The following is a 16,178-nucleotide window of genomic DNA, read 5'->3' as shown; positions in this document are numbered from 1 at the left end:
TGTTGTGCAAATTCTTCTGACATAAGAATTATAGAATCATGGGATGGTTTGGGTTGGAAGGGACCTTAAAGCCCATCCAATTCCAACCCTCTGCCATGGGCAGGGACACCTCCCGCTGGGTCAGATTGCTCAGAGCCCCATCCAACGCAAGAAGGTGGAATTTGTCCTAGAAGTAAAAAAAAATCCAGGGACATGAGATGGTGACACTCATTTGTTTGGGGAATGCTGCACATCGAGAGGGATGTGCAGTGGCAAATCCCATTTGCAGACAATGATTGTAGGAAACACTAAAACAAAACTGCAGAGCAGGTGCCTCGGTTGCTACATGAAGTGAGGAAACACTGGCTCCATGTGTGACTTGTTGTTCTTCTCTTGTTTCAGGAGACCTCAGCCATGCTGAGCTGATGATGATGACGATAGCTGACGTTATAAAGCAATTGATTGAAGCGCACGAGCAGGGAAAAGATGTGAATCTGAACAAGTAAGTCACTCTGGAATGACATTGAAAAGCCGAGCCACGAGTAATGAATAGGTTCTCTAAGCCCCCTTGTGTTTGAGCTTTATTATAAAGCGGTTTTAAAAGTTAGTTTTGTCAGGGAGTGGAAAAGTTGGGTTAGGGATAAAGTTAAAATCAAGTTTTCTTAGCAATGTGTTATAAATGAAATTGTTATTTACAGAAAGTTCTTCCTTCTTTACAAGGGTGGAATAAAAACATGTCTTTGTCCCCCCGTTTCTGTTTCATTTACATGTTGTAATCGCGTACTTTTTGCTGATGCTGGAAACAACTGACTTGAATGTCTGAGAACTGAACTCAGACAGAGTCTGGGTCTGTCGGGGTTTGTTGCATGGAAGACCTGTGAAAACAGTTGAATCGCTGGAAACCAATAACTCAGAGTCTGTGAGGAGCCTTCACAGAGTTTTTATGAAAAAATATACAACTGTGATGGTACTGATGGATGAGAAACTCAACATGAGCCAGCAATGTGCACTCGCAGTTTAGAAAGCCGAACCATGTCCTGGGCTGCATCCAAAGCAGTGGGACCAGCAGGGCCAGGGAGGGGATTTGGCCCCTATGCTCTGGGGAGACCTTGCCTGGAGTCCTGAATCCAGTTCTGAAGTCCTCAGCACAGGAAGGACATGGACCTGTTGGAGCAAGGTGATCTGAGGGCTGGAGCATGTCTGCTATGGGAACAGGCTGAGAGTTGGGGTTGTTCAGCCTGAAGGAGAGAAGGCTGCGAGAAGACCTTAGAGCAGCTTCCAGTACTGAAAGGGCCTCCAGGAAGGCTGAGGAGGGGCTCTTGATCAGGAAGTGCAGGGTCAGGACAAGGGGAATGGTTTTCAGCTGCAAGAGGGGAGATTGAGATGAGATCTTAGGCAGAAATGTTTTCCTGTGAGGATGAGGAGGCCCTGGCCCAAGTTGCCCAGAGAAGTGGTGGCTGCCCCATCCCTGGAGGTGTTCAAGGCCAGGTTGGATGGGGCTTTGAGTAACCTGATCCAGTGGGAGGTGTCTCTGCCCATGGCAGGGGGATGGAACTGTATGGTTTTTAAGGTCCCTTCCAACCCAAACCATTCTGTGATTTCTATTTAGGGGAAAAATGTACAGAAACGGTAAACGTTGGCAGTTGTTGCAAATCAACTTCATTTGGACTTCATTTCCTGTATCTTAACGCGCAGTGCTGCTGTTGTGAGGGATTGCTGTGTGCTTTTTAAATGAATTCCATGGAAAGGCAAACTGGGAGAACCTCCTGGATCTCCATGTGACATAACAGTAATACAGCACATCTGCTGTGGAGTTGTTAATTTGAGATCTTCCTGCTTTCAGACTGAAAACCAAGACATCGGCAAAGTATGGCCTCTCAGCGCAGCCCCGTCTGGTTGACATCATCGCTGCCGTTCCTCCGCAGTACCGCAAGGTGCTGGTACCGAAGCTGAAGGCCAAGCCGATAAGAACTGCCAGTGGGGTGAGCACACACATCATTCTCTTTCATCCACCTTCATCTTCCCCTGTTGTCATCCATAAATTGTGCTTAATCGTTTCAAAAACCAGAGTATTGACTATCCAGAGACTTTGATACGCGTGCACTGGCTGCATTGGAGCCTCCAGGTTGCCTTTTCCGTAATGATGTTGGGAGAAGAGAAAGGCGATTTGAGGAGATTTTGTTTCAGACTGGCATGTCTCGCTTTTTAGTTGGTGTAGAAACAGCACAGCTTGATCATAGAATCATTAAGGCTGCAAAAAACCTCTAAAATGAACTTCAACCATCAGTGCAACCCCACTGTGCAACTAAACCACATCCCCAGGTGCCACAACCATGTGGGTTTTGAACCCCTCCAGGGATGGGGACTCCACCACTGCCCTGGGCAGCCTTTGCTGGGGCTTCACCACTGTTTCAGTGAAGAAATTGTTCCTAATACACAATCTAAACCTCCCTTGGTGCAACTTCAGGCCGTTTCTCATCGTATCCCTTGTTCCTTGGAAGAAAAGACCAGCACCCACCTCACTGTGATCACCTTTCAGGCAACCTCCTGTAGATCCTCCCAGTGAACCAGGGTAAACGTTAGTGTTTAAGCTGTTCTTTTGAAAGGTAGTTCTGGCTGAAAGCAAGGATAGAGGTGCAGCTAACGTTCCACCACGTGTTTTTAAGCTTCCCTACTCTTTGTGTAGCATACCTACGCTCATCTGAAAAAAACAAACCACAAACCAAAGTCACGGGAAGACCTCATCACTCTCTTCAGCTCCCAAAAAGGAGGTTGTAGTGAGGTGGGTGCTGGACTCTTCTCCCAAGTAACAAGTGATAGGATGATATTCTATAAATATATAAATAATAAAAGGGGGACTAGGGAGACCATACAGTCCCTATTGAATGCAGAAGGAACAACAGTGACAGGGGATGACAAAAAGCCTGAGGTACTTAATGCCTTCTTTGCCTCAGTCTTTAATTGTAAAGAAAGTCGTTCTGTCTGTGTACAGACCCAGGAGCTAGAGGAACAAAATGAGGCTCCCATGATCCAAGCGGAGGTGGTCAGAGCCTTGCTTGCCTGACTAGACACTCACAAGTCTATGGGGCCGGTCGGGATTCACCCAAGGGTACTGAAGGAGCTGGCGGATGTGCTGGCCAAACCCCTTTCCATCATCTTCCAACAGTCCTGGAAGACTGGGGAAGTCCCACTGGACTGGAGGCTGATGTTGTGCCCATCTACAAAAAGGGTCGCAGGGAGGACCCAGGAAACTACAGGCCTGTCAGTCTGACCTCAGTGCCAGGGAAAGTCATGGAGCAGGTGATCTTGAGTGCTATCATGAAGCACATGCAAGAGAACCGGGTGATCAGGCCCAGTCAACATGGGTTCACAAAAGGCAGGTCTTGCCAAACTAACCTGATCGCCTTCTATGACAAAGTGACTCGGCTGCTGGATGAGGGAAAGGCTGTGGATGTATCTTCCTGGACTTCAGTAAAGCCTTTGACACAGTTTCTCACAGCATTCTGCTCTGTAAGCTGTCAGCCTCTGGCCTGGACAGGCGCACACTCTCCTGGGTGGAAAACTGGTTGGATGGCCGGGCCCAGAAAATGGTGGGAAATGGAATTAACTCCAGCTGGAGGCCAGTGACAAGTGGGGTTCCCCAGGGCTCAGTGCTGGGTCCAGCCCTGTTCAATGTCTTTATCAATGACCTGGATGAAGGCATCGAGTGCACCCTTAGCAAGTTTGCAGATGACACTAAGCTGGGTGGAAGTGTCGATCTGCTGGAGGGTAGGGAGGCTCCAAAGGGATCTGAACAGGCTGGACCGCTGGGCTGAGACCAGTGGGATGAGGTTTAACAAGGCCAAGTGCCGGGTCCTGCACTTGGGGCACAACAACCCTGAGCAGCTACAGACTAGGAGAAGTCTGGCTGGAAAGCTGCCTGGAGGAGAGGAACCTGGGGGTGTTGGTTGACAGCGACTGACCATGAGCCAGCAGTGGCCCAGGTGGCCAAGAAGGCCAATGGCATCTTGGCTTGGATCAGAAACGGTGTGACCAGCAGGTCCAGGGAGGTTCTTCTCCCTCTGTTCTCGGCACTGGTGAGACCGCTCCTCGAATGCTGTGTTCAGTTCTGGGCCCCTCACCACAAGAAGGATGTTGAAGCTCTGGAGCGAGTCGAGAGAAGAGCAACAAAGCTGGTGAAGGGGCTGGAGAACAGGCCTTATGAGGATTGGCTGAGAGAGCTGGGGTTGTTTAGCCTGGAGAAGAGGAGGCTGAGGGGAAACCTTATTGCTCTCTACAACTACCTGAAAGGAGGTTGTGGAGAGGAGGGAGCTGGCCTCTTCTCCCAAGTGACAGGGGACAGGACAAGAGGAAATGGCCTCAAGCTCCGCCAGGGGAGATTTAGGCTGGACATTAGGAAAAATTTTTTCACGGGAAGGGTCATTGGGCACTGTCAGAGGCTGCCCAGGGAGGTGGTTGAGTCATCTTGAGTCACCAGGTGTTTAAGGGATGGGTGGGCGGGGTGCTAAGGGGCATGGTTTAGTGATTGATGGGAGTGGTTGGACTTGATGATCCGGTGGGTCTCTTCCAACCTGGTTGTTCTATGATTTTATGAGAAGAAATGGTCTCAGGTTGCACCAGGGGAGGTTTAGATTGGATATAAGGAAAAATTTCTTTCCTGAAGGACTGGTGAAGTGCTGTCAGAGGCTGCCCATGGCAGTGGTGGAGTCCCTATCTCTGGAAGGGTTAGTAAAGTGTGTGGCTGTGCCCCTTAGGGACATGGTTTAGTCGGAATGGTGGGGTTGAGCTGATGTTTAGACTGGATGAGCTTAGAGGGTTTTTTCCAACCTCTGTGATTCTAATTTTTCTCCTCTAACTTGGCTTCTTACAGATTGCTGTTGTCGCTGTGATGTGTAAACCACACAGGTGTCCACACATTAACTTCACAGGCAACATATGTGTGTAAGTATGACAGCTTTGATGACCCAGGAGGACTGTTTTCCTCTCTTTCTGTATAAATCCAACATGATAATGGTGGTGTGTTTGGGACAGGCTTCCACAGAGGTGCAGATTGCTGATATGTGCACGTTGCATTTAAAAAAAACTTTACTTATTTTCAATGTTTCTTCAAGAATACTCTTTTATTTCATGGGCATGGTCACCTTTGGTAGATACAGGCTCTTGTGTATGGTAACCAGGAGCATGTACTAACACTGAAATGATAGAATTGTGGAATGGTTTGGATTGGAAAGGACTTTAAAGCTAATCCAGTTCCAATCCACTGCCATGGGCAGGGACACCCTCCACCGGATCAGGTTGCTCAAAGCCCCGTCCAGCCTGGCCTTGAACACCTCCAGGGATGGGGCAGCCACCACTTCTCTGTGGTGTTAATGCGAGTTGTATTGCTGCGTTGGGGTGTGCTGTGCACATGGCTGGGTCTGTAAGCAGCTTGGAGATTGCTGATAGAGAAATGAAACAGGATTTGCTTTGTAAAGTCTGAATGGTGCTGAGCTGCGACCTGCTGGAGGAAGTGCAGGTGCTGCTTGCAGAGACATGTTGGGTGTGCAGCCTGGTGCTGTCTGATTCTGGAGTGAAACGAGAGCACATGTGGAAGGGAAGGCATCCAGCTGCCAAGAGTTACTTGAATAGAGAAACCCAAGCTGGAATTCCCTTGAGGTGTGTTACCTCTGTTTGACTTCGAAGTCTGCAGCTGAAATCTTGGAAATCTTGTCTGTGTGTGGTTTTTTGCCTTTTTTTCCTAACCATATCTGTTGGGACTTCTTTTTTGTAACGTTTTTGTTGCAGACGTGGACAGTGGGAGCAAGGGCATCCTCAGCAAGTTTGCCAAGGACACCAAGCTGTGTTGCACCGTCAACACACTGGAGGGAATGGATGGCATCCAGGGGTTGCTGGACAGGCTGGAGAGGTGGGGCTGTGGGAATCTCACAAAGCTGAACACGGCCAAGTGCAAGGTCCTGCACCTGGATTGGGGCACTCCCAAGCACAAATCCAGGCTGGGCAGAGAATGGATTTGGAGCAGCCCTCAGGAGAAGGACTTGGCTTGCTGGGGGATGAGAAGCTTAACCTGAGCTGGCAATGGGTGCTTGCAACCCAGAAAGCCAAACTGTGTCCTGGGCTGCATCCAAAGCAGTGGGACCACTAGGGTGATGGAGAGGATTTTGCCCCTCTAATCTGCTCTGATGAGATCCCACTGGGACCCCTGCATTCAGTTCTGGAGTCCTCAGCACAGGAAGGACATGGATCTGTTGGAGCAAGTCCACAGGTGGCCGCAGAGATGATCTGAGGGCTGAAGCGCCTCTGGTATGAGGACAGGCTGAGAGAGTTGGGCAGTTGGGTTTGTTCAGTCTGGAGAAGAGAAGGCTCTGTGGAGACCTTAGAGCAGCCTCCCAGTACAAAAGGGGCTCTAGGAAGGGTAGAGAGGGGCCCTTGATCAGGGAGTGCAGGGACAGGAGCGGGGAGAATGATTTTCAGCTGAAAGAGGAGAGATTGAGATGAGATCTTAGGAAGAAATGTTTTCCTGTGAGGGTGGTGAGGCCCTGGCCCTAGCTGAAGTCATAGCTGCCCCATCCCTGGAGGTATTGAAGGCCAAGCTGGATGGGGCTTTGAGCAACCTGATCCAGTGAGAGGTGTCCCTGCCCATGGCCGGGGGGTTGGAACTGGCTGGGCTTTGAGGTCCATTCCAACCCAAACCGTTCCATGATCAGGGTATTTCACTGGCAGCTGTCTAACACAGAGTGAGCCGGCTCTGCTCTTGTTTCTGCATGAGGAGCTATTCTGTTTGAGATATCCCAGGTAATTATGTGTATGAAACGTCTTCGTTTGGATTGCACAACTTTTGCCAGTAAATTTGCTTGGCCATGGTAATTTGGTAATTCATTTTATACCGGTGATGTATGTCTTGGGTTAAGTTCATAGGGCAAGCATTGAGGAAACTCATCAATTATACTGTGAACCAAATGTGATTATAGAGATGGCTTTACCGTAGTCTGTGCCTTTGAGAGCTGCGCCGACTGCTCTGTTCAGCACCCGCTACTGGCACTGACAGGGCTGCCAGCCCTCCTGTCTCAGGTCGCCTTTGCCCACAGAATGAATGGTCATGGATCCCACAGGCCTCAAAAGAAAGTAAGGACTTCAGAATAAATTAATAAGCCTTTTAATGACTGCTGTGAACTATACCTCTCCTGGCTCACAATTGTGCTGTGATTGCTGCAAGTCTCTTGCTGTGTCACAGAATAAGTTTCAAGCAAGCCTCTGGATGCAGAAACTGTAACTTCATACCAAGCTGCTGTAGAACTATCCAGAGTATGTGTTTTGTGTTCTTTTGGAATAGCACTAGCATGCTGTATTTGTTAAATAATTAAAATCACAGAATCGTTAAGGTTGGAAAAGACCTCCAAGATCCTGGAGTCCAACCATCAGCAGCACAGCGTGTTCCCAAGTTCAGGAAAGAAATGGAAACGTGCTTTCTCACCATTGAAGTGTTTAAAGCCTGTATATTTTGGGGAAAGAAGTCTAGATTCTTTAACAGGAGGTATCTCTATTTTATGTCTTCCTATGCCAAATAAAAAGCACATATTAAAACAAATGAGACTCTTTTTGATAGAAATGGGGAAAATACTTTGATAGGAATGCTTGGACTCAATGATCTGGTGGGTCTTTTCCAACCTGATGATTCTATGAATATTGAAGTTGTTTATGATTGTAAAATTAGTTGTTAAAATCCAATAATCTGTGTGTGCCTATTAGTCCAAAACTATATGGCAGCTCACTAAAATAATGCCCTGTTCCAGAAATGTGTTCACAGTACATTTTGCTTCTGGTAAGTCTTATGAAGGTGTTTTATGGAATGTAGTGATTTAACAGGTTGGGATTGTTTGGTTTTGTTTTTTTGACATCCCATTCTCCTTAAACGAGTGTTTTGCGCTGTGTACTTAAGAGTTTGTGAGCATAAATTGGCTCAGCTCTTTTCTGTGTTAGTGGACATCGCAGAACCGCCATCTTCAGCATGTGTGGTTGGCTCTGAGCCGATGCTTCCATCAGGTGGTGCAGAAACACAGGGATCCATTCATTCATCCCATGCTGGGATCCAGCTTTAGCCTGGAAGCTGTGTTGCAGCGTTAAGGTGCTGTGGTGCTTGAGCTAATAATAGAACCTTCCTTTTGTGGCTTTGTTTTTGCCTATTTGAGAGCTGTGGAATGCCAGGAGAGCAGCTGGCACGTTGCTGTGGTCAGGCTGTCACGAAGTTGTGTTCTGCGGTGCTGGTGATAGACGGGGTTGTTAGAGCTGTGCTCAGCCCACACCCACTCGTGTGCCCGTACAACAGATAAAGTCATTGAAACTCCATGTTTGATGCCTGTTTTCTGTCTTTTCATGTTTGCAGATACTGCCCAGGTGGACCAGATTCTGATTTTGAATATTCCACGCAGTCTTACACTGGATATGAGGTAGGTTGGGCTGCTATAATGAATCGCTAATGCTCGCTGTAACTTGGCCTGGGCGACCCCCGACTTCTACAGATTCACCCACGTTGCAAGAATGAGAAACAAAAGCTGACTTCAAGGTCTAAAGCGACTCAACTACAATGCTGGAAATTCTTCTCTGTTATCATAGTAGTTGTTTCTTTCTCCCCACCTTGTTACTGTAAGGCCCTGTGGAGACCTTAGAGCAGCTTCCCAGTACTGAGAGGGGCTCCAGGGAAGCTGGGGAGGGGCTTTTTCTCAGGGAGTGCAGGGATAGGATAAGGAGAAATGGTTTGAAGCTGCAAGAGGGGAAATTGAGATGACATCTTAGGAGGAAATATTTTCCTGTGAGGGTGGGGAGGCCCAGAGGGGTCGTGGCTGCCCCATCCCCAGAGGTGTTGAAGGCCAGGTTGGATGAGGTTTTGAGCAGCCTGATCCAGTGGAAGATGTCCCTGGAAGGGTGCTTGGAACTGGATGGGCTTTGAGGTCCCTTCCAACACAAACCATACAGTGATTCTATGCGTACCATGCTGTAGAGCCGGAGCGAGTAGCCATGATTGTGAGCAGGGTGAATGCAGTGTTGTGCCTGTTTCCACGTGGGCAAGCCATGGGATACAGCTGTTAGCCTGAACCTCCAGCTGCGGAAAGCAACAAGTGACTGAGAGCAGATAAAGGTGACATTGCTGACTCCTCTGGGACCCTGCTGCCTGCAGTTTGTTGAGACGAATGCTAGCTGTGATTCCTGCAGCAGATATCAGTCTGCGTCAAAATTAGCCAAACTAAACAGTCCTGCGGGAACACGCAGTCTCACTTGTGGCTCGATATGAGGGAACGGTATGGAGAAGTCAGAGCCAGACTCCTTGCAGAGTTGCCTAGGGTAGAGATGAGAGGCAACATGAGTTACGCTATTATAAACTGTGTCTTAATGTAAAAAGAATATTTTAACGTGGTGATTGTCAAATATTTGCATAGAGATGAGAGTTTGAGGTCTGTATCTTTAAAGGTTGTCAGATATTGACTGGACATGGCCGTGAGCATCCTGCCTTAACTGGACCTGCTTTCAGTTCTGTCCAACCTGCAGGACCCTGTGCATGGGCAAGAGCCAAGCTTTGGGGGAAAAAAACTCTATAATTTAGCTGTTGGTGCCACTGAAATTCCATCTATGCCCTTGTTCATCTGTGTCTGCAGTGATATCTTGCTAAATATAATACATGTATCCAAAATAGAGCTTTCCTGTTGTCTGATGGAGGTTTAACAGCAGAAAATCTTGTTGTGACTGAATTACTGTGACTGGTTTTCACAAAACAACTCACAGCTATTTTACAGATACAGAGGAGTAAAATGAGGTTAAATACAATTGGGTTTAATTTTGTAAACAGTGATGCAGCATCCTTTTAGTGTTGATTTTCTCTTATCCGTTTCTCAGTATCTTGAAATATCCCATTAGTGCGAAGTAGGAAAATAACAGAATAATGAAATGGTTTGGGTTGGAAGGGACCTTAAAGCCCATCCAGTTCCAATCCCCCTCCTTCCACTGGATCAAGTTGCTCAAAGCCCCATCCAGCCTGGATGCGTTTGGCCACCTGGGCTGTGAGTGCCCACTGCCAGCTCATGTTGAGCTTCTCGTCAGTCGGCACATCATCAGCTGGTAGTATAAAAACTTAAGTTATTAGGGATTTCAGTTGAAAGAATATATTTAGAAAAAGAGTATTTGAAGTTTAGATTGAGTTCTGGAGGACACCCCTTGGGTGATCGTGTGAATGACAGAAAGCTGAAATGAACAGAGCAGAAAAGCTTGTGTTTCGAAAAACATTGTGATTTTTCCGTACAGGGATCCTTTACCCATCCTGCCATAACGCACAAAAAATTTGGAAAGTTGTGTTGTTCTGTTTATGTAACGTTACCACGTAAGGATAAAATGTGTTAAGGCGCCAAATTTACAGTTGGAAGGACTCTCTGGTTGAGAGTCTGAAGGGCCCATTAGGATTTGAAGAATCTCATACTTCAGAGTCAAAAGTTGTCTTTCTATTCCTTTTCACTGTGGTTTGTTTTAAAAACCGACCATTTATGAAATTAATCTGCTTGTATTTTTCAGCCGACATCCATGAGGGCCATCCGGGCCAGGTATGACCCCTATCTCCAGACAAGACACAGAGTAGAACAGGTAAATGTTTACAGTTGAAGGGGTATGTGTTGTCATTGTGATTACTTGAATGAAAATATATTCAATTTCTTAAACTGGTGAGTCGTAGTCAGCAACAGGAGCTCCAGATGCAGCCAGGCTCTGGGTATATAACCCAACTGTAGATATTGGGGGCCAGTAATGTTTAACTTTCTGCTAATGAAACAGTGTTTAAGTTCAAGCTGGGGAAGGATCTGGAGCCCAGGGGTTCTGGAGCAGCTGAGGGCCCTGGGGCTGCTTATTCTGGAGAAAAGGAGGCTGAGGAGAGACCTCATCTCTCTCCGCAGCTCCCAGAATGGAGGTTGGAACCAGGTGGGTGCTGGTCTCTTCTCTCAAATAACAAGGAATAGAATGAGAGGTAATGGCCTCAGGTAGTGCCAGGGGAGGTTTAGATTGGATACTAGGAAAAAATTCTTTCCTGAAAGAGTGTTGAAGCCCTGTGTCAGAGGCTGCCCAGGGCAGTGGTGGAGTCCCCATCCCTGGCAGGGTTTGAAAAACATGTGGCCGTGGCATTTCGGGACATGATTTAGTAGACACGGTGTTGTTGAGCTGATGCTTGGACTGAATGAGGTTAGAGGGCTTTTCCAACCTTAATGATTCTGTGATTTTATACTGGAGCAAGTCTAGCAAAAGGCTTCTAAGATGACAAAGGGACTGGAGCATCTGAGCATACCCTGAGAGAGCCAGCAGTGATTAGGCTGGGCAGGAGATGACTTGCGGGGGGGATCTTAGCAATGTGTAAAAAAAACCTAGTGGGAAACACTAAGGAGACAGAGGTGGATGCCCAGTGACAGAGCAGGACATGATATGATGGGCACAGATGGAAATGTGAGAAGCCTCATGGGCAGTGAGGCACTGGCCCGGGTTCCTCAGAAATTGTGGATGCCCTCTCACTGGAGATGTTCAAGGCCAGGTTGGATGTGGCTTTGAGCAGCCTGGTGCAGTGGAAGGTGTCCCTGGACATGATAAGGGGGTTGGAACTGGATGATCTTTAAGGTCTTTTCCCACCCAAACCATTTTGTAATTCTAAATCCCATTTGAACACCAGAAAACAGATTTTAACTGTGAAGGTAACCAAGCACTGGACCAGGGTGCCCAGAGAGGTTGTGCAGTCGCCGTTCTGTGGGACGCTCGAAGCCTCTCAGGACGTGGTGCTGAGCAAACAACTGTAGCTGATGCTGCCTGGAGAAGAGAGGGCCTGGGTGATGTCCAGAGGTCCCTTCCAAACTCAACATTTCAACATTACGAGGAGCGGCTGAGAGAGCTGGGGTTGTTTAGCCTGGAGAAGAGGAGGCTGAGGGGAGACCTCATTGCTCTCTACAACTACCTGAAAGGAGGTTGTAGAGAGGAGGGTGCTGGCCTCTTCTCCCAAGTGACAGGGGACAGGACGAGAGGGAATGGCCTCAAGTTCCGCCAGGGGAGGTTTAGGCTGGACATGAGGAAAAATTTTTCACAGAAAGGGTCACTGGGCACTGGCAGAGGCTGCCCAGGGAGGTGGTTGATTCACCTTCCCTGGAGGTGTTTTAAGGGACGGGTGGATGAGGTGCTGAGGGTCATGGTTTAGTGTTTGATAGGAATGGTTGGACTCGATGATCAGGTGGGTCTCTTCCAACCTGGTCATTCTATGATTCTATAATTCTATGATTATTCTGTAATTCTACATTAGACTGACTTGATCCCCACAGAGGAATTATTTTTCAACCTTTTAATTGTCAAACTGTCATTTCTCTTAGATAAATGACAAGTTTTGAACCTCTGACAAGATCTTGTGTGTTCTGAACGATATGTGATTGCTAATAGGATATCCTATTAATGCAAAATCATACTTTTATGGCAGCTGCTAGTCCTTGGTGATGACTTAAACAGAGAATTTAGAACTGAAATAGTGGTTTTCCTAGCAAAATGATTTTCTGGGGGTCTTTGCTGGAGAGTTAGAAGTTCCGAACAGTTTCACAGTCCTCTTTTTTGCTTTAACTTATTTCCTGTTTATCTCTAGATCCGTTGGAAAATCACAGAATCACAAAACTGTTTAGATTGGGAAAGACCTCTAAGGTCATTGAGTCCAACCCTTAACCCAGCACTGCCAACTCCACCACAGAACCGTGTCCCTAAGCACCACATCCACACGGCTTTTCAATCACCCCAGGGATGGGGACTCCACCACTGCCCTGGGCAGCCTCTGCCAGCGCTTGACAGCCCTTCACAAATTCTTCATGGTTTCAGTGTAGTTCTTTGTTCTCCCACAAGTTTTTAAGGGAAGATAGTTCTTAAGGTAGAACTGTAGAATGTCTTGAGTTGGAAGGGACCCATGGGGATCATTGAGATCAACTCCTGTCCCTGCACAGGACAACCCCAACATTCACACCATGTGTCTGAGGGTTTTGTCTAAATGCCTCTTGAATATTTTCAGGCTTGGGGCCATGACTACTTTCTTTAGGAGCCTGGTCCAGTGCTCTACCACCCTCTGGTTGAAGAACCTTTCCCTAATATCCAGCCTAACCTTCTTCTGGCACATCCTCCTGCCATTCCCTCGGGTCCTGATGGGAGGAAGCTTTTTCTACTGGCTATGTCTATTGTAGGTTCAAGCTGGAAACAGCGTAAATCCCATCAGCAAGGCGCTGGGCTCCAATAATTCTGTGTAGTCAGGAAAACCCCTTATGCTGGGCTCAGTACCTGTGTTGTTGCAGGAGAAAAAATAATTTTGAAGTTCTTGGGGAGGGATGATAAGAAATCTGTACAAAAGTATTAATGTTTTTTCTTTCATAAAAGAGATGACAACTAAAGAAGGAAATGCGGTGCAGGGATGTCAAGGTTTTCAGAGAAATCTTTTAGATAAGTCCCTGCTGGGTAATTTTTCCCTGGTACTTTTGACTTTACAGCTGAAGCAGTTGGGCCACAGCGTGGATAAAGTAGAGTTCATTGTGATGGGTGGGACGTTCATGGCCCTGCCTGAAGAGTACAGGGATTATTTCATCAGAAACCTGCACGATGCCTTATCGGGTCACACTTCCAACAACGTAGCAGAGGCTGTCAGGTAACTATCTTGGTTTTCTTTAATGTCATTATTTGAATACATTCTTTAACAGGTCTAAGAGGAGGAAATACTGAATACAAAAATTTAGGGTTCATTTTCTTTTTCATGGAATCATAGAATGGTTTGGGCTGGAAGGGGCCTCAGAGCCCATCCAGTTCCCACTGGATCAGGTTGCTCCAAGCTCCATCCAACCTGGCCTTGAACATCTCCAGGGATGGAGCAGCCACCACTTCTCTGGGCAACCTGGGCCAGGGCCTCCCCACCCTCATTGTGAAGAATTTCTTCCTAATGTCTAATCTAAATCTTCCCCCTTCCAATTTAAAGCCCTTTCCGTTGCCCTTCATTTCTTTTAGGCCCCCTTCAGGTACTGGAAGGCTTCTCTAAGGTCTCCCTGGAGCCTTCTCCTGGCTGAGCAACCCCAATTCTCTCAGCCTGTTCTCATAGCAGAGGTGCTCCTTGGATCATATTCGTGGCCTCCTCTGGAGCTGTTCCAACTGTTCCATATCCTTATGTTGTGGATTCCAGAGCTGGACACAGGACACCAGATGGGGTCTCATGAGAGCAGAGTAGAGGGGAAGAATCCCCTCCCTCAACCTGGCCGCGCTTCTTTTTGAAAGGCAGTGTTTATTCACGTACACGTTTAGGCACAGAATATTTATAGCTCAACTTGCAGCACTGCTGTGTGTGCTGCGCAGCAGAAGAGAAGAGCTGTGCTCTGTTTCCTCATGGAGGAAAAGCTGCGCTGCTTCTGCTTTCTTGGCATTCCATCTGGAGTTCTACCTTTCATGTTTTATCACCTTGATTTGTGACAAATGACATTGCCATGGGATTTATTTCCTTTCTCTGGGAAGGGGAACTGATCCTGGCTTGGAGGGAGGCGAGACGTCAGCTCCCGTAAGGGATGGATGACTCACCCCCAAGAGCGTCAGTGCTCTGGAGCTCTGAGCCCCTTGAGTCTCAAATGCAGTTACCCTTGCAGTCCTTCAGGGTGACAGGGAGATGCTCCCCTGCTCATTTTACAGTCGAAATGAAAGTCAGACTGATTTGTGAGTGCTTTGAGTTTTTAAATACACAACTTTGCAGTGTGCTTTGTAGTATAAAGTGGAGAAGGAAAATAAGGGGGATTTGATGTTTTAGATCTGTTAAAACTGAGTGAGTATCCCTACTGATGGTTTTAGTTGTCTACCTTGTCATCATTCAGTGCAGTGGATTTTCCTTGATAGCTTTATCATCCACTAAAAAATTGTTTTAAAACAGAGCAGGACTCACCCTGGCTTGACATCACATCTGCCTTCGTTCTTTTAAAGCTGTAATTCCATTTGGTTTCCCTCTGGAGGGCAGCAAACACTTCTGCTGGTTTCCTTTTGGTTCTTGTCATTCAAAGTGCAGACAAAGTGCTCTGCTGCTCCTCACAAGCGGGTTTTATCAAGGTAAAATCACAAGCAGGTTGGGCAAAGGATTGCTTTGCTCTTGCTCTGGTGCCCCAGTTGTAAGCACGGGACACAGCTCGTTATGGAAGAAGGGTGGTGTTTGCAGGTTGTCCGTTCAAATCAGTGCTGTGTTTATATCTCCGTTCTGTGGTTCAGTATGTGGTTATTCCATGTTTTGTCTGCTGCGGGTGTCTGGCTAATTTTACTTGACCTCAAATCGCTTTTGGAATAGCCTGTCCTTTGATCTGCAGGTTAAGAAAACTGTTTATGACACAGAGCATGTGAGCAAGGAATTGATAAGCTGAGGCCAGCAGGGTGGGATTCAACAAGGCTAAGTGTTGAGTCCTGAACTTAGGACACAACAACCCCACGCAGCGCTCCAGGCTTGGGGAAGAGTGGCTGGAAAGCTGCCCAGAGGAAAAGGACCTGGGGATACTGGTTGACAGCAGTTGAACATGAGCCAGCAATGGCCCAGGTGGGCAAGAAGGCCAACAGCATCTTGGTTTGGATCAGCCATGGAGTGGCCAGCAGGAGAAGGGAAGGGATTGAAGGGATTGTTCCCCCTGTACTCGGCTCTGGTGGAGTCCCCACCCCTGCAGGAGTTTATTAAAGTCTGGCTGTGGCACTCTGGGACATGGTTCTGTCATCACGGTGGGGCTGGGCTGATGGTTGGATGAGCTTAGAGGTCTTTTCCAACCTTAATGATTCGGTGAGTCTATGAATTCTAAGTGCCTGCAGAAGCAAAGTGACTCTGAAGCCAGTGTGCTGCCTTGCAACGTGGCAAAACCCACACCAACAATTTCTGGGATTTTTTTTGGTTTTTTTAATCAGAAGATAAATAAAGGTTTATATTTTTAACATAAAAGTCATGTTAAATGCTTAGTAAATTGAGCTATGTGGGAGTTATTCAGGTTGAGCTTCCTAAATATTGTAGAGGCGAGAATATTAAGTTCCAGATGAATCAGACCTTTTAGGTTTTGTGCTTCTTGTGTTTAGTTGTTGTGCTGTGTCACTGCAGCACTCTTTTGATATGGCCAGTGACACTTGGAATAAATAGTCGTGGTTGATTTTATTTTTCCCTATACCTGAGGATT

The 16,178-nt window shown here is 47.2% G+C and overlaps 1 protein-coding gene across 2 annotated transcripts in view; it reads left to right on the top strand.

The window, feature by feature from the left end:
• The window catches only part of ELP3 (elongator acetyltransferase complex subunit 3), a 117,711-nt gene that overhangs the window by 1,191 nt on the left and 100,342 nt on the right, over nucleotides 1-16,178 (top strand). For both annotated transcript variants that reach the window (XR_011336834.1, XM_069850670.1), the window contains exons 2-7: nucleotides 382-481; nucleotides 1,823-1,961; nucleotides 4,850-4,920; nucleotides 8,360-8,423; nucleotides 10,534-10,602; nucleotides 13,500-13,654. Coding sequence is in view for 1 of the 2 variants with exons in the window: in XM_069850670.1 (XP_069706771.1) it covers nucleotides 382-481; nucleotides 1,823-1,961; nucleotides 4,850-4,920; nucleotides 8,360-8,423; nucleotides 10,534-10,602; nucleotides 13,500-13,654 (598 nt within the window). In the remaining variant the exon portion in view is untranslated. The remainder of the gene's footprint in view (nucleotides 1-381; nucleotides 482-1,822; nucleotides 1,962-4,849; nucleotides 4,921-8,359; nucleotides 8,424-10,533; nucleotides 10,603-13,499; nucleotides 13,655-16,178) is intronic.

Source organism: Phaenicophaeus curvirostris, chromosome 2, assembly GCF_032191515.1.
Source record: "Phaenicophaeus curvirostris isolate KB17595 chromosome 2, BPBGC_Pcur_1.0, whole genome shotgun sequence".
Taxonomy (NCBI): domain Eukaryota; kingdom Metazoa; phylum Chordata; class Aves; order Cuculiformes; family Cuculidae; genus Phaenicophaeus; species Phaenicophaeus curvirostris.
This window is presented reverse-complemented; position numbering and strand designations above follow the sequence as displayed.